This window comes from Pygocentrus nattereri, chromosome 30 (assembly GCF_015220715.1).
Source record: "Pygocentrus nattereri isolate fPygNat1 chromosome 30, fPygNat1.pri, whole genome shotgun sequence".
Taxonomy (NCBI): Eukaryota; Metazoa; Chordata; class Actinopteri; order Characiformes; family Serrasalmidae; genus Pygocentrus; species Pygocentrus nattereri.
Window position 1 is genome coordinate 3,298,469 of NC_051240.1, and position 23,321 is coordinate 3,321,789.

Here is a 23,321-nt window from a genome sequence, read left to right on the forward strand (position 1 = left end):
TGGACCGAGAGCCAAAAAGACAAAGTTAGACGGTGGGCCTCAAATTGAATTAATAATAATAAAAAAAAAAACTTCAGTAGATTTTGATGTTTTTAAAATATCATACTTTTATCAACTGGTATGCCAAACCAGATGCACCACACATTGGGCTGCCCTGGTACAGGTAGTGTGGTGAAAAATCTAACTTGCACCGTTTTGCCCTTAAACTGAAGGGTTTCTCAGATTGGTCACATTTGACTTTGAAATCCATAAAAATGGACAAAAGTTCATTTTCTTTTCCAGGTGGATTTCTTTTGCTTATCTAATGTACTTTAGTCTACACTTCTAGATAAGTGAGTCATAGTGTCAAACCACATATTAGAGATACTGATGGTCTCCACACAGTTTTGTTAGCACCATTTGATTTCATTCTCACCTGAACACACCTGAATGTTCTCATGTACTTTCCCAGCTGAGTGCAGAGAAGCAGGCCCTGCAGGACCAGTTGCAGGCAGAGATGGAGCTGTGCACAGAGGCGGAGGAGATGAGGATCCGTCTGGTCGCCCGACAGCAGGAGCTGGAGGACATCCTGCATGACCTTGAAGCCCGTGTAGAGGAGGAGGAGGAGCGGGTCACGCATCTGCAGACTGAGAAGAAGAAAATGCAGCAGAACATCACGGTGAGATGTTGGAGATGAACACTGGGTACCAGGGCTGGGCAACATGGCCGAAAAACTTATCGATGTTTTTCCACATAATTAACTTTGGTAAACCATTGTCTCCGGTTAATGTACCAGTTTAACTCCATATAGTATCCTGAATGAAACGGCTTTTATCAGTCTAATAACCACATTATTTGAACTCTGAGTATACAATAAATAATTAGCGTGAATCTTTGAGTACTTTGCGCTGTTATCAGGACTTACACATTCAAAGTGGTCTTAAAAATCCACAAACATAAGAATAAAGAGGCTCCAGCAGATGTGTAGCCTTCTCTCCAGTCTCATCCTATTGAGGCATTTTACTGAATCACCTGAAATTTTTACCTTCCATAATTTCAATAATAAAAATGGCCATCTCTGCTAACTGAAAAGGGTAAACGATAGCTAGAAGTAGCTTTTTGAAAGCAGTTACCTATCCAACTCAAACCTCTGAATAATTATAGATAATACTGCTAACTCAGTGTGGTACTGAACATGGTTAATGATGGATAACTAACTGCTAACTGAGAATAGTTAGCGACAGATGGCTAACGCTGTCTGAAAACGGTTAACAGTAGCTTACTCTGCTAAATCCCAGAGGAAAGAAATACTATAAATGTGACCTTCTTGAGCCGGTCTAGCTGAAGAACCTGCGGTTAAATCCTGTTTGAAATCAGAGACTGAAGCAATTTTCTCACTTTAATCAAAATACTGTCACACATCTGGATTAACTCTTTACTGTCTGACTCGGGCTGAGCTGAATGAGATTTCCGTAAGATCTGTCTTCGTATACAGCTCTGTTCTAGGTCACAGAACGCAGTCTGTGTGAACCTTCTCTATTACGGAGATGCAGATGTTCTGAGGAGAGGCAATTCATAAATCAGTAATGCTTATGATGCAATATTGAAACCTCCTTTATTTCTCTAAAATGATCTTAAAGCTGATCTGTGCTAGATTGTCAGCTGTATAATTATTTTATTATACAAAGGGTTAAGGACGTGGACTGCGGGTGGAAACGTATGTCTCTGTGTCTTCTCAGGATCTGGAGCAGCAGCTGGATGAGGAAGAGGCGGCACGTCAGAAGCTGCAGCTGGAGAAGGTCACGTTGGACGCGAAGCTGAAGAAGCTGGAGGAGGGCGTTATGGTGCTGGATGACCAGAATGCTAAACTCAACAAGGTTAGGGTCCATTCAGTTACTTTACCATGAGCACATCCATACCAGTGACCATAAAATGCAAGGTTGCCAGATTTGCACTGCGATAGACTGGTTTGGGTGGGCAAAGGAGAATTACACTGTGGGTGTGTTTACTACCGGAACAAGTTTTTAAAGTAATCACGATGGCAGAAAAAGTTTTGAAAATGAAAAACACTGTCGTATGAACTCGGTTCTGAACAGCTGTTCTTGAAGGCAGCAGAGCAGCTAGACATTAGCCACAGCAACAATTCAGAACTTTTGATCTTCTGTCCAATCAGAGTGAACAACAACTTCTGAACCCTTTCAGATATTTTTGATATGTGCGAGAATATCGGTGATGCGATAACGGGGCAAATTGTCCTTTGTCACATTGTGTCAAATGACACTTCACATATTTAATGATGCAGGTAAATCAATGCCATACTATGCTTATGAACTTTACAAGAACATCTCCTGTATATGGTTTTTTTTTTTTGCATGGATTTTGTTGGTTGCATGAAATATGGATGTGCAGCTCAAGGGTCTTCAAAGTCTGCAAATACAATATGCATGAAAAGCATCACAATTTCTATGCAGGACAAGAAGCAGCTAGAGGAGAGGATTGCAGAGTTCAGCTCTAACCTCACTGAGGAGGAGGAGAAGTCCAAGAGTTTACAGAAGCTGAAGAACAAACATGAGGCCATGATCACTGACCTGGAGGGTGAGTGGAGACAGTTTGTATCGTCTCTTCAGCCAAGGCCCACGAATACACAAGTGGGCATCCTGGTATTTGTGATCAAGTTGTATTTTCTTCAAAATGAACAAATATTTGGTAAAGATTTGTTAAACAGTTGCTATGTTGGCCTAACCAGAAATGGCACCCTTATAATATAACTGGCTGTTTGCACCTAAATGGTGAAATTTTATAGGTGTTTCATATAAAGTTAGTGGAAGCACAGGGTCAGTGTTTGTAATAAGAATCACTTATTAGTCTAGTTCTCAAGTGCCCAGTGATGGAGTACAAAGGGGTTTATAATGAAGTGGCCAGTGAGTGAAGGCACCAGTGGTGTTTCTAATAAAATGGCCAGTTAGCTGAAGCCCTAGGTAGGTGTTGCTAAACAAGTGAATGAGTGTGTATCTCTCCTCCCAGACCGGTTGCGACGTGAGGAGAAGTCCAGGCAGGAACTGGAGAAGAACCGAAGAAAGTTGGAGACGGACTCCACAGACCTACATGACCAGATCGCTGAGCTCCAGGCCCAAGTTGCTGAGCTCCGTGCCCAACTGGCCAAGAAAGAGGAGGAGTTACAGGCAGCACTGGCCAGGTGGAGTGACCAATGATTCAAATGAAGAAAATGTCTCCTGTTCAGGGCTGTAGAGCTCAGTGCTCTACAGCTCTTTTTAAAATCCTGCCCCTGCAGAAAATCAGAATCACAACTGAAGCATTTCGTCCCGTTTCTGCCTGCACGGTTCCGTCAAGGCAAACTGACATCCAGTATCTGACGGTCCATTTGCAGACACGTTATTCTCTGGTGAAATAACACAACATTCATGGTAATCAGGCTCACTGAGTAAACGCAATGTATTCCCAGTAAACACAGCTGGAATTGAACCAGAGCCGTTTAGATCGGACAGTGGTGTAGCTATGGTAACGTAAACAGCCTCACGATAGCAAGCCCCCCCCCCCTTTGAAGCTTTTGTTTTCAGTCAGAAGTTGGAGTTTGAGTCGGCCTGAGATCAGATTGCCGCGATAATGTTACGTGGTGATGAGTGTTGACCAGTCATCTCAACACTGCTAGCATTTGCTAAAGTATAGCCTATGATGACTATATTTTGCATGAAGTTTGCTTATTGTTTAGCACTGGACCAATGGGGCTAAAGTTTCAAGCCAGTAATGGAAGCTTCATGAGCTTGTGTTAACTGGACATTCAGCCTGTGTTGGCTGCGAAACCATCAATACACATTTGGCTGAAACAGTTCTGAGAAATTCTGCTGAAGTCACTGATTAATATTGAGATTTCTGTAGATGCTAGATAATCTGGATGTGGTGTGCTAGTGCTGACTGGCACATTAAGCTACCTAGTAAGTTAACTGCTAACATGACTGTAAAACCACGTCATGTTTAAATGGTATCTGCATGGTAAAATTGATTGAAGAATGTGTCCTGTATAGAACCCTTGTAGAACCATCTGAGCATGTAGTTAGAAGTTGAGTGTAAATGACCTTCAGAAGATGAAGCCAGCACAGAAAGAAGCTTTTGGTCAGTGTTTGCAGAGCTTTTCTCGTTTGTTTCCCCTCTTTTATATTATTGTTTAACAGACTCAACACACAGCATTAATTTATGATGTGAATGTGCCTGATGTAGCCAAATGGCTCATTTTCATTTGTCGCCCCCTGCAGGGTGGAGCAGGAGAGTGCGCTGAAGAACGCAGCTCAGAAGACCATCCGCGAGCTGGAGGTGCAGGTGGCTGAGCTGCAGGAGGACCTGGAAATAGAGAAAGCCGCTCGAGCTAAAGCCGATAAACAAAAACGAGACCTGAGCGAGGAGCTGGAGGCCCTGAAAACTGAGCTGGAGGACACACTGGACTCGACCGCAGCTCAGCAGGAGCTCAGGTGTGCTACTACAGCTGAAGGACTAAAGAGCTGCAGCCAAGAGATTCATATAAGAAATTTATCTTTCTTTTATTAGAAACACCAGTAAAAAAGAAATGGCTTTTTAAATATCCTTAACAGAGCAGATATTGCACTACTGTAAACAGTGTGTGTGTGTGTGTGTGTGTGTGTGTGTGTGTGTGTGTGCACTTTTATTAAAAGCTTGTTTGGGTATTCAGCCTGAACACTGGAAAGGGGGTGGGGGGGCTTAATCAACTCTCATTCATGGTGACATGGGTGTGGCCAGGCCTTTTTTTTTTTTTTTTTTTTTTCCATTAAAAATTGAGAATTTTAATGGTTTACACTTCAGATTTATTAAATCATGTCACTTTTTAGCAGTTAAGGTAGTACACATATTTTTTAATTATATTATGAAATTATGAAATGTTTACTTGAGCTGCTAATCAGAAGCTGAAACTTGAGAATCTTAATGACTGCATTTTCAAACAGGCCTGCTTAGGTGAGAACTGTGCACCTGGCAACCCTGACAGTGGCACATACTGTAAATTCCACAGCATAACCAGTGAATAGTGAAAACGTCCAATTCCCCTGTTCACCTCTTGTGTGGGTGCTGATTATAATGTTTGCTTTATATAAAGAACTCTCATAGTATGTGAACCATAATTTTACACAATTTTTTTTAATCCACAAATGAAGTTAATAGCATCACTGACATCACAGCCCATCTGCCATCAATGGTTTTATTTAACTTGAGTAAGTGTTGAGTTTTCAGAGCAGATTTGGAACAGAGTGAGGTGGCAGCTGCTAAAGGTGTCGTTCTGTGTGCAGAGCGAAGAGGGAGACTGAGGTGACTCAGCTGAAGAAGACTCTGGAGGAGGAAGCCCAGAGTCACGAGCAGCTCCTGGCTGAAGTGAGGCAGAAACACACGCAGGCCTTCGAGGAGCTCAATGAGCAGCTGGAGCAGGCTAAGAGGGTAAAGCACAGCAAACACGCTCCTCATCCAACACCACCATTTACAAAAATGTAATGGATCAATTTAGCCAGATTCGTAGTCCACAGGTGTGCCAGCACTACAGCACTCTCCTTCAGCGTCTCGGCTCGTTTTTCTTCCTACAACCTTTATGTGGCCTTTTGAACTTTGGGGGCGGGGGGTTCTTCTTTAAGCAAACACTCATCAAAAGTTGTTTTCAGGGACTCAAAAAAATGGTTCTTCTACACTCAGATGTTTCTTGGTAAAGAAAATGGTTCTATATAGAACCAAGAACAATCAAAGAACCTTTTATATGATTAAATGTTCCTTTGCATCATGTTCTTTCAATGTGTCGACATGGAACCCTTTTAATTTTGGGGGTTGCATAAAACCGTTTTTGAAAACTTTCCATATAGAACCATCTACAGCACATTCTCAATCAACCTGCAGAACCCTTTAATGATGCAAAGAACCCTTAAATCATGCAAGTGGTTGAGTGTTCATGGTGCTTTTTAATTCCAAGGGGATGAAATGTGGGGCTTGAAGGACGTGTGGTTAGTTTTCAGCCTTGTTTGCTGTACTGGTGGGTTGTTTGGGTTGTAACGTTGCTGCCTGTCTGTCCGTCCTGCAGAACAAGGCTTCGGTGGAGAAGGCTAAGCAGGCTCTGGAGAGCGAGCGCAGTGAGCTGCAGATCGAGCTGAAGTCACTCACTCAGAGCAAGAATGACTCCGAGAGCCGCAGGAAGAAGGCAGAAGCTCAGCTCCAGGAGCTGCAGCTCAAACAAGCCGAGAGCGAGCGCCAGAAGAAGGAGCTCAGCGATAAAGTTGCCAAGATGCAGGTTCGAGGGTTAACCAGCACTCTTCACTATTCCTGACTAAGTTATAGAGAATAACTACTTGGTGAAAGCTGCTGATGGGGGTGTGTATTATGTAATGCATGCACTCAGGCCAACTCAACACCTGAGGGACAAATTGCATAGTTCTCTTCAATCATTGGTAGGGGTGAAAATATAAAGCTTACAAATTCCAGACTCAGTTTTTGTTTGTGTTCAGGTGGAGATGGACGGCTTGAGCAGCACTCTATCTGAGGTGGAGAGTAAATCCATAAAAGCAGCAAAAGACCACTCCTCCGTCGAGTCTCAACTGCAGGACATACAGGTGACCCGCCTACACCTTTAGTATTACTACAACTATTTGTTTTTATTATGAAATGACACTGATCAGAGATGAGAAGCTGTATGTATGAAAGGTGTGTAAAAATTATGCAAAGCAGCTTTTTCTGTAATGAGAATTACATCTAATGGAGAGGAGCGGAACTGCAGACCTAATTACAAATGTGTGGGATTATTTATTTTATTTATTTTATTTATTTATTTATTTTAATTCAACATAGTCTGTTAATTACTGAATCCAGTAAACAACTTTTTAGGTCAACGGCAAACGCACTTGGATGGCTCTTCATGAATTCTTTAGTAAAGGCAGTGGTTCTATTTAGAACCAGGAGCTCAATGTTGAAACATTTTGATGCTTAAATGGTTCATTGTATACGGAACCGTTTTCAGAAAGGATCTGGATAGACAACACACAGTTCAGCACAGACAACACCAAGCTGCTTCTGAGCCACTTATCCTTCTGGGCTGCGGGGATATAAAACGCATTCTCCAGCAATCTGAAGAACCATTTACCACCATGCAGATGATACTTTGAGAGTTCAGTTTAATTTAATTTAATAGAATCTTATTGGTCCCACAACGGGGAAATTTCACCTCTGCATTTAACCCATCTGTGAAGTGAAACACCACATACACACTAGTGAGCGCACACACACACACTAGGGGGCAGTGACCACACTTGCCTGGAGCAGTGGGCAGCCCAATCCGCAGCGCCCGGGGAGCAGTTGGGGGTTAGGTGTCAAGGACACCTCAGTCATGTGCTGTCGGCTCTGGGAATCGAACCGGCGACCTTCCGGTCACGAGGCTGGTTCCCTAACCTCCAGCTCACGACTGCCCCACATACTTCTATGTAGCACCACAAGACCTCATTCAATGACATTTCTTAAGAAGAAATTACTTCTTAACCCACTTATGCAGTTTTTATGATTGTGTTAATGTGTAGGTTCTGTTCAGAAAACAAGGGTGCAAAGTTCTGTGCTTTTAAGAATGAGTCATGAATTTGGCATAGCTGTACATGTAGTAAAGAAATTTTTTTTTTTTTTTGTGATGCAACTTTGCATATTTGTAGTTGAGCAATGCTTTAAAATGAGACTTAAAAATGAAATTTAAAACTCTTTTAACCAAACAAAAGTAATATAAAACGGCTGGTGTGATCGGCGCGCTCTGTCTGGGACTAACCGTGCGTGTACCTGTGCATTGTTCAGGGTTCACTGCAGGAGGAAACTCGTCAGAAACTGGCTCTGAACACGCGTCTGCGGCAGCTGGAGGAGGAACAGAACCGCCTGAAGGAACAGCTGGAGGAGGAGGAAGAGAGCAAGAAGAGCACCGAGAAACAGCTCAGCGCCACTCAGGCGCAGGTCAGACCCACACCAACAGGGGGCGCACTTTAAACCTGAGCATCAGTGTCATTCTCTGTAGTTAGTTTGCTAATTTTAGCATTCAATGCAGTTTACGTACTAATTGAAGTGTAAATTGATTTTCAGCCTGTTGGATGTTAAACTGTAGGACTCTACGCTTTGTCGCAAACGCATGGAAATGGAAGTAAAAACTTAACCTAATGTCGTGCAAGATTTTTCTATTTTTTTATTTTAATTTTTCTTTCAGAAGTTTTTTGAAACATGATTTGAGTATCTTTTCAGTTTTTTGTAGTTTAGCTTTTTGCTCGTACATTTTTAGTTTTAGAATATAATATATAATATATTATATAATATAAAAAGCCTAGTTTTGTGTAGAACTCGTAATTACAATAGCTTTTTGTTTAAAATTTTTCGTGTTTAGAACAGTTTTTGTTTAATAGTTGCTGTTTGTTTTTCGTCTCTGATCTCCTCCTCAGTTGGCGGAGCTGAGGAAGAAGATGGAGGCCGAGGCTCAGTCTCTGGAGAGTTCTGAGGAGGGTAAAAAGAAGCTGCAGCGGGAGTTTGAGGCCCTGAACCAGCGGCTTGAGGAGAAGACCTCTGCTTATGATAAGCTGGAAAAGACGAAAGTGCGCCTACAGCGTGAGCTGGACGATGTGCTGGTGGGACACGACCACCTGAGACAGACCACCCAGGAGCTAGAGAGGAAGCAGAAGAAATTTGACCAGGTGTGAAAACCAGGGTTTTGGTGGGATTTCTAGTTAAGAGAACTGCCCTTAGTAATGTCTTGAAGGTTTCAGACAGTAGAGGGTGCTCTTGAGTTACTCCGGAATGAGTGGGTTCCTATGGATGTCGTTTGTACAAATCAATTTTATATAGATAAATGCACTTGTTTACTGAACACAGAACATCCAGTATTTAAGCACTGCTGTTATTTTTGATCACTTCTGATCTCCAGTTATAGGACTTTATAACAGTGTCTTATGTACGTTCATGATGTGAGTGAATTCAGTAGCAGTAATGTTGGGAGATCCTGGTGGGCTGGTTACTGTGAGCTAATGAATAAACTTGCACATCATGAAACTGTTGCATTATTTAAGGTGGAATGGAAATTCCAGTAAGAAGCCAGTTTCACCCTCGATTATCCAATTCGGCATGATGTGGTTCTGCCAACACGGCAGACAGTTTATAACGGTTTTTGTGTTATTTATTAAATATATACATTTTTAAATGTGAGGATGGACAGCAGCAGCAAAAACTGCAGAAAACAAGGTGTGAAAGTGAATGAAAGAGGATGAGGAGATGGCAGAGTAGGTAGGCAGTGAGATGTTTGACGTTGATTTAAGTTGCCTAGCTAATGTTAATACTGTTTGTAGCATATTGATTGTCAGGTTTGTCACATTTAACACCAAACTTGTCAGGTTTGATGTTACTGTCTAGCAATATAAGAGGTTAAAGTAAGAAAAGTTTAGAAAAAGTTGCGTTGCTGTGTGTGTGTGTGTGTGTGTGTGTGTGTGTGTGTGTGTCGCAGGAGAAATGCAGTTAAAGTTGGGCTGGTCTCGATCATACAACCTAAATACTTCTTGCTGGATTAAAAAAAAACAAAACATAAGTTGAAATGAAAAGGAAGTTCCTGCAGTTCTGTGTTGAGCTATTCAGTTCTTCACCCTCATTGAGTACTCTCTAGCGCCCTCTAGTGGTTGGCAGTCATGTTTTTGATGTAATGGGAGAAATAGGATGTGGTCTTTAGCAGACGGTCACTTAGACAAACATGCTTGTTGTCAGTCCTTGTGAAATCAGTGCTGCTCTCCTACAACTGTGTAGCTGCTGGCAGAGGAGAAGAGTGTGTCGGCACGTTATGCTGAGGAACGCGACCGAGCGGAGGCCGAAGCCCGAGAAAAAGAGACGAAGGCGCTGGCTCTGACCCGTGAGCTGGAGGCCATGACTGACCAGCGAAACGAACTGGACCGTGCCAGTAAACTACTCAAAGCTGAGATGGAGGACCTGGTCTCATCTAAGGACGACGCCGGCAAGAGCGTACGTATAATGCTCCAAACTTTGAGTTATTGTTTCCTGTTGTTGGACATTTAACAATTTCACCGGAAATATTTTTATTTATGTAATTCCAGGGTTGGGATGTATCTGACAAGTATTGGGAATCTGTATTCAGTCCAAGATGCATTTAGTAAAGGCAGTATTCATAATACAGCAAATTTTTGCATTTTTAAGAGAATGCATCTTTATTTAGTGGGTATTTTAAAAGTAAGCTCAATGGGTTTTTTATTAACTTTTAAAATTGGAGCATGGCATTAGCAAGCGCGCTCATTAGATGAATTCTAAATAGAATAACGGCTTCTTTACAAATTGAGGTTCCTGCTAAACCACCTAATTTGTCCTGAGTAGACCGACCAGTGTGTTCAGTTATTAATCTGTTCCTGAGCTCTGCTAAAGCCTAGAGTAAACTGATAAATCAGTGTGTTGGTGTTAATCGTTATTAATTTCAGCAAGTTCTTTTGGGAGTTATGGGGCTGCAGTGAACTGAAGCAGGTGGTAAGATAATTTTGGTGGGGTTGGTGTTTTTTGGGAATGTCAGAACTTCATTTTAGTTGAGTCAATTTTTCATAAAACATTAACAGAAGTTACAGGAAGAGGACTGCCACCCAGTATCGGGGAGGAACAGTGTGAAAGTTTACATCGTCCAGATGTATTCTATGCTACTTATGTATTCTAATGGAATGATTATTAATTCCATTGAGGACGGACTACTTTCTGTTAGCATTGAGTAAACAAATCTTTTAATGCTAAAGTGAACATAGTTGAGTTTAACTGCTGTTTGTCCAAGTTTAGTTAGGTTCATGTCCTATGAGGTACCAGTATTCAGCGACAGTCTGCTGTGACTTGTTTGTGGCGAGTTCATTCCAGTTAAATTTACAGCCCCCCATGTAAAAGTCAAACAAAACTAGTTATGAACTGTCAGCACCCCCTGCTGTTTATCAGAGCATTGGTGCTCCCCAGTTTCAGTCTCCATTTCCCAAACACTTTAGCTGAATGCGCCAAGTTTAGTCCTCCTAATAAACGCACATTCAGCGCCATCCTCATTATTCACCACAATCACTGATTTCATCAACATTGACACACAAAGGTGATAAGAGGGGACAGTGGAAAGTCTGCAATGTCTGGGATTTTTAAAACAAACGTCTCGCAGTGAAGGCAGCGTTTTACAGTATAAATAAATGTAATGTCATTATGCTGGTAGTGAACTGCGCTGCATGACGCATCTGTTTAGGTGTATATCGTTTTTAGGCAGAAGTTTGGACACTGGGATTTATCCTAAAAGTTAGGACAATACTTGGGAGGTTTAGTCTAGTTATGTTAGTGTAATACGGTTTTCTTATCTGGAGTTGATGAGATGAAGTTAGGAACTGTTATTCTGTAATGGCTACTTTCCTAAATTCAGTCTGTACTGAAATTGCAGTGGAGACCAGACGAATTAGATGGAATTGTTTCTTCTGGTGCAGGTTCATGAGCTGGAGCGTGCCAAGCGTGCGCTGGAGCAGCAGGTGGTGGAGATGAAGACGCAGCTGGAAGAGCTGGAGGACGAGCTGCAGCTCACTGAAGATGCTAAACTGCGTCTGGAAGTGAACCTGCAGGCCCTTAAAGCTCAGTTTGACCGTGATCTTCAGGGCAGAGATGAACAGGGAGAGGAGAAGAGGAAACAGCTGGTCAAACAGGTGAGCGGCTGAGCAGTTATGGCTAACCTCATCAGAACTTCTATAGCATTTCATATCAGTAATATTGATGCTGACACTAATGCTAGAAATGAAAGTGGCTAAAGCTGTGGTAGAGCGGAAAGCTAATGTCTAAAATGATGGCTGAGGTTGGGTCCCCCCCCCCCCCCCCCAGCATTAGCCAAGGTCAATAAGCAAAGATGGTTCTTCAAGGGTTCTGTAGTAAAACTCTCTAGGAGCCATTTGCATGCTTGAATCTTGGTAAAATGGTTCTTCAGAATGATTTATGTGGTTCTGTGGGGAACCTTTTTTTGAAAATGGTTCAATATAGCAGTAAAAGGTTATAAGCTTGACATCGTAATAACGGGACCCTTTTTAGTGCTATATAGAATTAACACATTCTCAATCTGAAGAACCACTTCACCTTGCAGGGAACTGTTGGTTCTTTGTTTTCATGGTTCTGTATAGAAACTTAATCTGTTTAGCTGTGTGTGTGCGTGCGTGCAGACAATGTATTCGTGTCTGCTAACCGACAACGACTAACGCTAGCTAACAGTTCCTGCTGTGCCGTATCGGTCTCCTGATCACCTACAGTGAAAATCCAGATCATTAGAACCTAGCAACTGTTTAAACTTCAGCTTTACTGAATTTAGGAAAAGTCATTTTTATTTAAAATACTTCAAATGCGGGAAAGTTTACTCGTTTTATCGCCCAGGCTTGATGAGCACTGATACTTGAATGGTTTAAACAAATGCCAGTGAGTCGACCTCCAATTGGAGAACTCCTTAGACTCTTAACCCTAATTAGAGCAGTGAGACTGATTGTGGCCCTCGCTGTGATCTGAAGCTGCACTCACCTGTGTGACTGTGTCAGGTTCGTGAGATGGAGGCGGAGCTGGAGGATGAGAAGAAGCAGCGCTCTCAGGCTGTGTCTGTGAGGAAGAAGCTGGAGATGGACTTGTCTGACCTGGGAGCTCAGATTGAGCTCTCTAACAAAGCGAGAGACGAAGCGCTGAGACAGCTCAAAAAACTACAGGTATATAGACATGCGCACATCTGTACAGAGAGGATCAGCACAGCTGCAGTTCATGCGTCATTCACGTTCTTGTTTTGTGTGTAGGCTCAGCTGAAGGAGCAGATGCGTGAGCTGGATGAGGCGCGTGTGTCGCGGGACTCAATGCTGAATGAGGCGAAGGAGAACGAGCGCAAACTGAAGAGTATGGAGGCTGAAAACGTACAGCTGCACGAGGTCTGTCCGTCTGTATACATCTGTCTTTGTCTGTTGGTCTGTCTCTTGGTCTGTATACGTCGGCTTCTCTAGCCATCTCACTTTCCGTCTGTCATTTTATTTATTCCCCCCCCTTCTCTCTCGTCTCTCTGTATACATCTGGCTGTCTGTGTGTCTGTCTCTCTTTCTCTGTCTGCATTTTCTGCTTTTTTTGTTCTGCACGTTGTCTTGTTTTGTGTGCTCGTGCTGTAGCTCCCAAACTTCTCCTCGGGTATTAGTGCAGCCCATCAGCCTGTAAACTGACTGCTGTTCTGACCCTCTCTCTGTAGGACCTGGCGTCTGCTGACCGCACCAAGAAACAGATCCAGCAGGAGAGAGATGAACTGCAAGATGAGCTGAATAGCCACAACTCCAAGACGTAAGGATCACTCTGTTTATAGGGTGTTCACCACAGATGACGGCTTAACAGAACTAAACAACCAAACTGTGTAGTAAGAGGACTGGGAGGGTGAAGTAAATTTAGGATAAGAGTAAGGCCCAATCCCCTTTTTATTACCTCTACCCCTGATTTTGTCATTTTGCCCCTAGGAACAAGAGATGGCAAGAGGGTAGAGTTTAGCAACCTCGCTGCTCGGCTTTAGTATTTTGGGAATCTTATGCCTTCATTTATTTTTGCCCACCCCAATTCTTCCTGTTCCACTTTAAATGGAGCAGCAGTTCTGACTCATGGGGAGCCAGAATGTAACTGCTGCAGGTGGGAAATTTAGTTGGCTAACTACCGAGACATCAGCTACTGCTACACTACATTGCCAAAAGTATTCACTCGTCTGCCTTCACACGCATATGAATTGGTGACATCCCATTCTTAATCCATAGGGTTTAATGTGATGTCTGCCCACACTTTGCAGCTATAACAGCTTCAACTCTTCTGGGAAGGCTTTCCGCAAGGGTTAGGAGTGTTTATGGGAATTTTTGACCTGTTCTTCCAGAAGCACATTTGTGACATCAGACACTGTTATATGAGAAGGCCTGGCTCAGTCACACCATAATCCCCCCCCTCCACCAAGCTTTGCGTTGTGCCAAGTGTAGTCAGACAAATAACGTTCTTCTGGCAACTGCCAAGCCCAGTCATCCAACGAATTGCCAGATGGAGAAGCATGATTAGAGCAGTGGAGACGTGTTCTCTGGAGTGACGAGTCCAGTGGTGGCTCTTTACACCACTACAATCGACGCATTGCATTGCGCTTGATGTAAGGCTTGGATGCAGCTGCTCGGCCATGGAAATCCATTCCATGAAGCCCTCTCTGCTGTTCTCGAGCTGATCTGAAGGCCACATGCAGAGGTCTGTCGGCGACCTCTGTGCACTATGCACCTGAGCATGCGCAGACGGTCATCTTACGTGGCCTACCACTTTGTTCCGGTTTTGCTGTCGTTCCCAATCGCTTCCACTTTGCTATACCACTGACAGTTGACTGTGGAATATTTAGTAGTGAGGAAATGTCACAACTGGACTTGTTGCACAGGTGGCGTCTGATCACGGTACCACGCTGGAACTCACTGAGCTCCTGAGAGCGACCCATTCTTTCACTAATGTCTATACAAGCAGTCTGCAGGCCTAGGGGCTCGGCTTTATACACCTGTGGCCATGGAAGTGATTGGAACACCTGAATTCAATGATTTGGATGAGTGAACACTTTTGGCAATATAGTGTAGATTTTTATGCTGCTTGTTAAGAAAAAGCACATGGACACTTTATTATAGTTTATTTTTAACAGATTTTAAGTTTTTTTTTTTCTCATAACACTCTGGAGCGTGTCTCTGAAAAACCTCTGTGCTTAGGGCTACATGGCCATCCAGTGGGTGTTAATGGCATGTGCCCAGGGGCCCGAGCCAACAACACAGGGGTGGGAACATGTGACTTTTAGCGGCTTCACAGCAGAATTAGTTTGTTGGTTAAAAATAAAGGTCTGCTGCTGATTAAGACCAGTTGTGAAAATTGTGTTAAACACTGGAGATAATGTATAAGGGCTAATTAACCCTGAAGGTCAGTGCAGGCTGCTGGTCACCATAGCAATACAGACAACAATGCCATTTTGCTAGCTACTAGCTTGGTGCCAAAGAGAAGGATTTAAGACCAACATTGATCATGTAGAAATGAATGGACTTATTTTCCAGCTGGTCTCCTAATGTTTAATCTGCAATGAGAAACGGTCAAACACTAAAAGGTCAGCTTCTCATTAGCCAGCTTCTTGTTCTAATGTTCCTGTTCTACCTTATGTGGTGCTTGAGGCTCCATACTGTAACTGCTGCTCCAAAGTTGAACATTGAGAAACATTTTACCAGAAACTATTCTACATTTGTGGAAATGTTTCCTGCCAGAGATGTGAGAAGCAGCTGTAATTATTTCTGTACTAGTACATCAGCAAATACACATTTACAGCCAAGATGGTAAAACGTTGCTTCAATGAAATGTGGCCCCAAAAGTGGATTATAGTTGAAATGGCTTTTTAATATCAGTGTTGTGACCGCTGCACTCGGAGTAGCCTGCAAGCAATTATGAGACTATCTAAACAGCCGTTTTAACTTGTGGTGGGAGGTTTAATGGTCACAGCAAAAGAATGAACACATCACCTTGTGTTACAGCTGATTATAATCCTTACGCTCTCCGCCTGCCCTTTCTTCTCCTCCTCCAATCACTGCTTAGCAACCGTTACTCATCCTGTTACCTCAGTCAGCATTCAGGGTTTTAGTAGTGAGCTACTGTTCCCATGAAGTTTCTTTGGATTTGAAGTAGGTCTGGGCAACATGGCAAAAATATTTGATGAATCAAGACTCTCATGATGTGGAATAAACTTTTTTTTTTTTTAGATGAAACAACTGAACCTCTAAAATACTGTCAATGATTGAACAAAGTCATTGCAGTTGTAGGTTTAGTTTTTACAAACTGCACTAAATCCAGTTAAATGGGTCTGACAATGTCCACAATACACTCAAAGCAGATTGACAGTTCGTGATATTGATTGTCATCTTGCCCACCACTTCATTTGAAGCTGAAGATATTTGACAGGGAAGAGATTATAAATCCCCATTAGCACAGTGCAACCTCTGTGAACTGGCATTTTAAGACTCTGTGTGCTGCAGGTCTCTACTGAGTGAAGAGAGGAGAAAGCTGGAGGCTCGTATCGCTCAGCTGGAGGAGGAGCTGGACGAGGAACAGTCGAACGTCGAGCTGCTCCACGACCGCGTGAAGAAGGCCGTGTTGCAGGTACTGTGCACACACACCTGCACACAAACCTACACCACTCCCCTGCATGTAAACCTGCCCGCACACCTGCACACAAACCTACAGTCAGGGTTGGGACAGCTACTGAATAATGAGTAGTTGGCTACTTTGATACGCTTTCTGGAAAAGTACTAAAATGTAGCTACACATTTTGGGAAAGTAGCTACAGTGTTACTGCAGTGCTGAGAATGATCCACCACCCAAATAGTACCTGCTCTGTGAGGGTCCATGGGGGTCCAAACTACTGAAGAACAGGGTAAAAGGGGGCTAACAGAGTATCAGAGAAACAGATGGACTACAGTCTGTAACTGTAGAACTACAAAGTGCAGCTATACAGTAAGTGGAGCTGATAAAATGGACAATGAGTGTAGAAACAAGGTGGTGGTCATTGTCATACCGTGTGTGTGTGTGTGTGTACCTGCGTCTCTGCTGCTGCAGCTCCACAGCAGAACTAAATTTCTAGGTAAAAATCCTCCTTTACTGTAAAATCAGTTCTACAGTTTTCACAATAACTTGTGAAGTCAATGTAGAACTGCTAATTCACTGAACTTCAACACGGACCTGCAGACTACGCAGATAAGGAAACGGCAAAGAGAAAGGTGGTGGTTATTTATTATTTTAAGTCTGTACTATCAGCACATACTGAGATACTTGCAGCCAAGATGGGAAAACTGGCGATGTTGTGGCTCCCAAGGTGGGGTGTTTACACACAGCTGAAGGTCCAGACTAAAACAGTCTTGGAGTTTAACAGAGGAGTAACTGTGTGTCTGACCCTTCAGGCTGAGCAGTCGAGCACCGAGCTGGCAGCTGAGCGCAGTAACGGCCAGCGCCTGGAGGGGGCGCGCTCACAACTGGACCGCCAGAACAAGGAGCTGAAGGCCAAACTGCAGGAGCTGGAGGGATCAGTCAAGAGCAAGTACAAGTCCACCATCACCGCCCTGGAGGCCAAAATCATACAGCTGGAAGAACAGCTGGACAGCGAGAGCAAGTGAGTGAACGTGAAGCATCTCCATGTATCCTGGGTTCAATCTTCAGTCGTGGATCAATACCCTCGTTCATGCTCCGCCCACAAACGTTCTTTTGTACACTCACTCTTAGGCTGGCTTTACATGATGAACCAGCTTAATTCCGCCTAATGAGAAACTGAAGAACAGTTTATATCACACTACCTACATTTAAAGCAGGTCATTTATTCAGCCTAATGAGAAATCGGCACCTGTGACCGCGTTGCCTGGTACAGCACTGTTTAAACAGCGTCTAATGTGCATTAGGGAGAAGCAGCAGTCTGTGAAGGTGATGCGGCGTACGGAGAAGAAGCTGAAGGAGGTTCTGCTGCAGGTGGAGGATGAGAGACGCAACAGCGATCAGTACAAAGACCAGGTGAGACTCATCACCTACAGCTTCAGTTACAGCCTTAAGTATAAATGGTTACAGGTATGGGTACCAGGCAGAGGTGGACAGTAACTAAGTCTACCTAAACTATGGAACTAACCTAACTTTGTGTAAATGGACCACAATATAGAAATATGTCCACACATGCAGTCGTGACTGGCACGTTTCTGCTTTTTCTGAATTCATGCAAACACCATTTCATTTTATAGTAAATGAGTTTGGGCTGGTTTATGTTTATGAACAGACGCCTACAGATCAACATAGTAAAGGAGCTCATCTGTGATCCTGAGTTTAAAGCCAGTTTTTATTCAACTTAAACTTGGAACTAAGTTGTAAATAAATCTGAAACTGAAACTTTGCTTGTGTGTAAAAAGTGATTTCAGAGCCACTTGGTTCTCCCTGATGGAAACTGTTTACCTTCAGTGTTTTGTGCTTCTGATCATTTTAATAGACGTCAGCGTCACTAATTAATGACGTTCTATTAAAAGACTGGTTTACCAAGAGAGACGCTGGAGGACTTTCACCTGAAAGGAGTTCATGAAGCCAGTCTGGTTATAAAAATGATAACAGGACATCAGAGCCAGAATTACTCTTTTAGTACTTTTACTTTATACTTAAGTACATTTGAAGGTAAATACTTTAGTACTTTTACTCAAGTTGAGGTCTAAAGGGAGGAACTTCTACTTTTACTGGAGGGATATTTTACCTTGGGGGTCTCTACTTTAACTCAAGTACATGATTTTTGTACTTCGTCCACCTCTGGTACCAGGTTATAGTTATTACCTGTGCTTGTATAGGAAACGCGCAGTTTTCCTCTTCAGATTTATGAAGCTGAATGTATTTGTGTTCTGATGACCTCACGATCGTGCTGCTGCCGTTTTGGTAGTGTCGTTCATTCAGCAGCACCGTGGCTGATTTGTAATGAGAGAAAGCCAGAACTGATCCAGCAAAGACAAACACCATTCTCACTTTTAAAGCATAACTGGTGTGTTCTCCCTGATTTTATTTGATTTGTTGCTGTAATAACAAACGGCAGCTGAAATTGAAACAGCAGACATTTCCCTTTGTCTTACTAGCGCCCCGTCCCAAACCACATACTAGCTCACTAAATGGTGCGTGTGGTTTTGGACACGTTAGATCAGCAAGTGAGACATTCAGCAGCTGCTCTGCTGTGCTACTCGTACCTGCTTATTAAACACCAAATTGGGGGGGGGGTTTATTTAAGGGGCATTTGAGGTAAAATGATGTAATTATAGGTAAATGAATGTGTATTGAAGTAAATTAACATGGGTATTGAGGTAAATTAATGGTTCTGGATATGTAGATTATATGGATCCACCAATCTGGCTAATCTTCTCTTTAGTGTTTTGTGCAGATGCATCTAAAGCATCCACATATCTTCATATTTCTTGTGGTCATTCTGGTCCGTTTTGTTGGTGTTTATCCATCTGCAGTAACGGTGATGAGACAAGCGCTATCGGAGCACAGTTACAGCTCACCTGCCAACATGTAGACGTGCTCTTCTTAATGACAGTGCTGTGTAACCTGTGTTTAGGTGGAGAAGGCGATCACTCGTATGAAAATTCTGAAGCGTCAGGTGGAGGAGGCGGAGGAAGAAACTCAGCGTGCCAACGCCTCCCGCAGGAAGCTGCAGAGAGAGCTGGAGGACGCCACAGAGGCGAGCAGCGTGATGAACCGCGAGGTCACCACCCTGAAGAGCAAGCTCAGGTATGACCGCTCCTCAAACCTGCACCGTAACAGTAACTCGGGTACGATTACTGACCCTGACGATAGCTTGGGTTCGTCTTCTGAAGTGCGAGAGCTCGTTGAGTTTAGTGTCCGACTCCTGATCAATTATCAAACCTGAGGTGAGGGTCTGAGTGTCCGGCCGCCAGACAATGACGGAATAGACGTTCTACAGAAATGCCTTCATCAAAAGGCTGAATGTGACTAACGTGAACGTCAACTTCACTTGCAGGCGTTGGTTTCTGTAAATTACTGTACGAATGTCGCCCTCTGGTGGTCGTTTTGAACCTTAATTAATAGCAGTATGATTTAATTAATTTTTTTAATTAATTTTCTTTCTCTCCCCAGGCGCGGAGCAGACTATACCCTGAACGTTCGCCGCACCACAGGGACACGTGCCGGTGTGGACAGCGAAGAGGACGTGGAAGTCACGAGTGAAGCGTCAGAAACACCAGAGTAACTGAAATTAAATTGGCCGGTCTGTCGTTTCTCAGCTCTGCACGGTTGAATCTGACCTGGATCTTTTACTGCAAATCTGTCTCAATCTGATCTGATTAGTCTGCTCATTTGCAACACTTTACTTTTTATTACCTTACTATTATGAAATGTGCTTGTCCGCCCCCTAGTGGTGCTAAACTGGATTACACTTCAATGTGGATGTGCTGTTCAAATTTCCGTTGAGCGCTTGGGATGAAAGTGGCAACAATTTGAACGCATTTAAAGCCCCAGTTCAGTTCATCAGACCAATATTTTCCACCTACGTGGGTAAAACCTGCGCCGATCCAGCATAACGGAGAATCGTGACTGCTGTTAATTTTAACTCTCCTTTTGATCGAGGTTCTTTCTGCTCTTCTCTAAACAACTTTATAGTCTGCGATCCACAATATGGACCAACAAGTTGAACTACTTTCACAGATTTCTATTTTTCTACATAATTCTCTTGTATTTGATGAACAGCATATTTTTGGCAAGTTAGCACCCAGTTCTTATTTTTTTTGTCCTAAAAAAAAAATTTTCCCCACAAGTTTTTGATGGCATGAGGGTCACACACTGCATTTTCCCACATCACTTGAATTTTCACATTTTATTATTATGTTAAAGTTGCCTTGTAATCTTGTGTTAGAGGCGTCAGTCCGATGATCTCAGCAGCGCAACACTTAATTAAGCCTTAACATTTCTCACTGCACTGTTACTGCTTTTATATGAGCCTCTAATATAATGGGCTAGTTTATTAACGGGGGCTTGTTTCCAGGTGGAGGGATTTATATTGAAATGCCTTATTGAAACGTTTGTTTGGTCGGTGTCTGCAGCCTCTTCCTCTCCTCTTTTATTAAACGCACTTCAGTATAAACGGGCCCGTTTCTCCGACTGCATGTCTCACTTTAATGCAAACTCCTACCCACTTTTTTACTGAGCTGTAGCTTTATAACGGCCTTTTTACCTGAACTTGATCACAGAGGAATAAAGATGTGTCCAAAACGTGAGCGTCACTCGTTATTGCTGTGAGTCTGTTTTATTTATTTTTTATTTTTATTTTTTTAGTGCATAATATGCAGCTTGGTGTGTGTCTGGAATTATTTATACCCTGATTGAACATCAGCCAAATAAAAGGCTGTAAAAGACTAAAATATAAATCATTTTAAAAGGGGAAACATTTTAAAACCCTTCTTGGGAATGAATGCTGCAGTCTGCGTTAATGAAACGGGAATAAAGAACATCCACAACTAAAACTTAAAACTGACCCTCACGTTGTTTTTGATGATCCTAAAGTGAGTCTCTTTATATTTGTGCACTCATTGACTCCTTTTCTACCCCGCTATTACCCTTTGGCCTCCTTTAAGGCCTGACTATTTGTTCTATGTACCTCATTATTTGTAAGTCGCTCTGGATAAAAGCGTCTGCTTAATGTAATGTCCATTTAATCAGCTCCACTGACCATAGAGGAGCACTTTGTAGGGCGACACTTGGACTGTAGTCTCCTTCTCTGCATTCTTTCTTTATTACCCGGTTTTTCACAGGTTAGGACCCCCACAGAGCACATGTTTGGGTGGTGGGTGGCATGTTTGTGCGTCACGCTGGTGCGAGTGGATCAGACGCATCAGTGCTGCAGGAGGTTTTAAACACCTGTCCACTCTGACACTCCTACCTTATGGGTCCACCTTGTAGATGTAAAGTCAGAGACGATGGCTCATCAGCTGCTGCTGCACAGTTTGTGTTGGTCATCCTCTAGTCCATCAGTGGTGACTGGCCGCTGCCCACAGGTTGCTGTTGGCTGGACGGTTTTGGTTTGACGCTGAGGTGTTTAAAAACTCCAGCACCACTGCTGCGCCTCAGACTAGTGCAACACACACTAACATACCACCACTATGTCCGTGTTACTGCAGTGCTGAGAATGTAATGTATATTTTCTGATCTGTAGAATACCCTGACTGTTTTCTACAGTATTTTCTCAATGTAATATTTAGGATCAAATACAATAAGACCCCCCCTGCCTACAGGATCCAGTAATCCAGTCCTACATCTACAGGATCCCTATTTTCTGTATTTAATATTGAACCTTATAGAAATCCTGTAGAAGTGACTGGAGCGCTTCTGCAGGTCGTTTAGTAACAGTTGTTTCCTCGGTTGTCCGCTGGAGGGCAGCACTGAGCCACAGCGCTGCCGGATGAAGCGAGATCAAACCGGTTTCGCTCTGGTTGCGCAGTTTACGTAAAAAAGTTACTTGCGTATCTACTCCAGTCCTCACAGCTAACGCCGAAAACGAGCAGCAGCGTTGCGTCCAGTTTATTTAATTCCTCCGGTTTTATCCTCGCTCACCGCGCAGGTTACGGATCAGGAGTGTGAGTTTTAAACGACTCCTTTTTCTCGTACTGTCCGTTGATGAGTGAGTCTGCGCTGAGCACGTAGAGGAGTTCCGGGGCTGCGTTCCAATCTGCGTCCTTGTGTCGACTACACGAGAACACAGCCGTTTAGGAGTGGTCCACTAGTTTCTTCACTGCTCACAGCAGTTCACTGGACAGCGACTGCAAGATTTATTATTTAGAATTATAACAAAAAAAGCTGTTAAACGACTAAAGATTTACTCATTACTGGCACACAACGCTGTTATTCCTGCACAGATGTGTTTTTATGTACTACCAGGTTGTATAAATCAATAATAATATTTTGAACCTAAACGGTCCGGTAAAATGTGACGTCACGATACTTAAAGTTTTCATGATACACGATTTATATTTATATTTATATTCTGACATCTGCTAAATTGGAATAGTACGGAGTCCTGCTGATGATATACCATAATAATAATAATAATAATAATAATAATAATAATAATAATGCTTGGCTACGTCTTAGTAAAGCGCGATAATTAATGTCACGGCCTTGACTTGGTAAGGTGCGGCAACGAGATAATTTAGTTGTGGTCATGACTTAGCAAAGCATGGGAACAAGATCCAAATGAGTGGCCACAACTTAGCATGGCATGGGAATGAGGTAATTAAGCCTTCGCTTAATGAGCCACGACCTCGTTGCCACTTCTGACTAACTCGTGGACTCGTGTTCCCACGCCTTACTATAAGCCGAGGCCAAGCGTTTTGGTTCTTTATTGTCAGCGTTCACTCAGGCTGAATCTCAAATGGCTCTGTGCTCCCTACCCCTGTGCACTTCATAGGCCGTGCAGCAGGTTCGCGCTCCTCCCCGCCGCTCAGTAAAGGGGGAGAACGCACATCTTCACACCAGCAGAGAGTGAAACACTGGAGGCCATGATCTGCTGAGAGAAAGTGCTTTTTACTGAACACACCGGCAGAAAGGCCAGAGTAAAGCGTCCTATGAATCAGGGCCAGTGAAGAGCAGGAGTGGTGTTTCTATAGAATCTAGAAATCTTGTTTTGAGATTTTTTCTCAGAAGCTAACTGATTTTCATTATAGCAGCGTTCGTGACACTTTGATGTAGATTATGTAAATGTAAACCGTATTAATATTTTTTAA

The 23,321-nt window shown here is 43.0% G+C and overlaps 1 protein-coding gene across 1 annotated transcript in view; it reads left to right on the plus strand.

Annotated features, from left to right (window-relative positions):
* Positions 1-20,819, plus strand: part of myh9a (myosin, heavy chain 9a, non-muscle) — a 46,502-nt gene extending 25,683 nt beyond the window's left edge. The window contains exons 22-41 of the mRNA XM_037536500.1: positions 452-658; positions 1,719-1,856; positions 2,451-2,574; positions 3,004-3,175; positions 4,251-4,463; positions 5,292-5,436; positions 6,065-6,271; positions 6,486-6,590; positions 7,810-7,962; positions 8,439-8,687; positions 9,784-9,996; positions 11,478-11,690; positions 12,561-12,722; positions 12,807-12,935; positions 13,244-13,332; positions 16,056-16,179; positions 16,977-17,185; positions 17,469-17,577; positions 19,145-19,317; positions 19,684-20,819. Of these exons, the coding sequence (XP_037392397.1) occupies positions 452-658; positions 1,719-1,856; positions 2,451-2,574; positions 3,004-3,175; positions 4,251-4,463; positions 5,292-5,436; positions 6,065-6,271; positions 6,486-6,590; positions 7,810-7,962; positions 8,439-8,687; positions 9,784-9,996; positions 11,478-11,690; positions 12,561-12,722; positions 12,807-12,935; positions 13,244-13,332; positions 16,056-16,179; positions 16,977-17,185; positions 17,469-17,577; positions 19,145-19,317; positions 19,684-19,795 (3,246 nt within the window). The 3' untranslated portion in view covers positions 19,796-20,819. The remainder of the gene's footprint in view (positions 1-451; positions 659-1,718; positions 1,857-2,450; positions 2,575-3,003; positions 3,176-4,250; positions 4,464-5,291; positions 5,437-6,064; positions 6,272-6,485; positions 6,591-7,809; positions 7,963-8,438; positions 8,688-9,783; positions 9,997-11,477; positions 11,691-12,560; positions 12,723-12,806; positions 12,936-13,243; positions 13,333-16,055; positions 16,180-16,976; positions 17,186-17,468; positions 17,578-19,144; positions 19,318-19,683) is intronic.
* Positions 20,820-23,321: the final 2,502 nt, after the last annotated feature.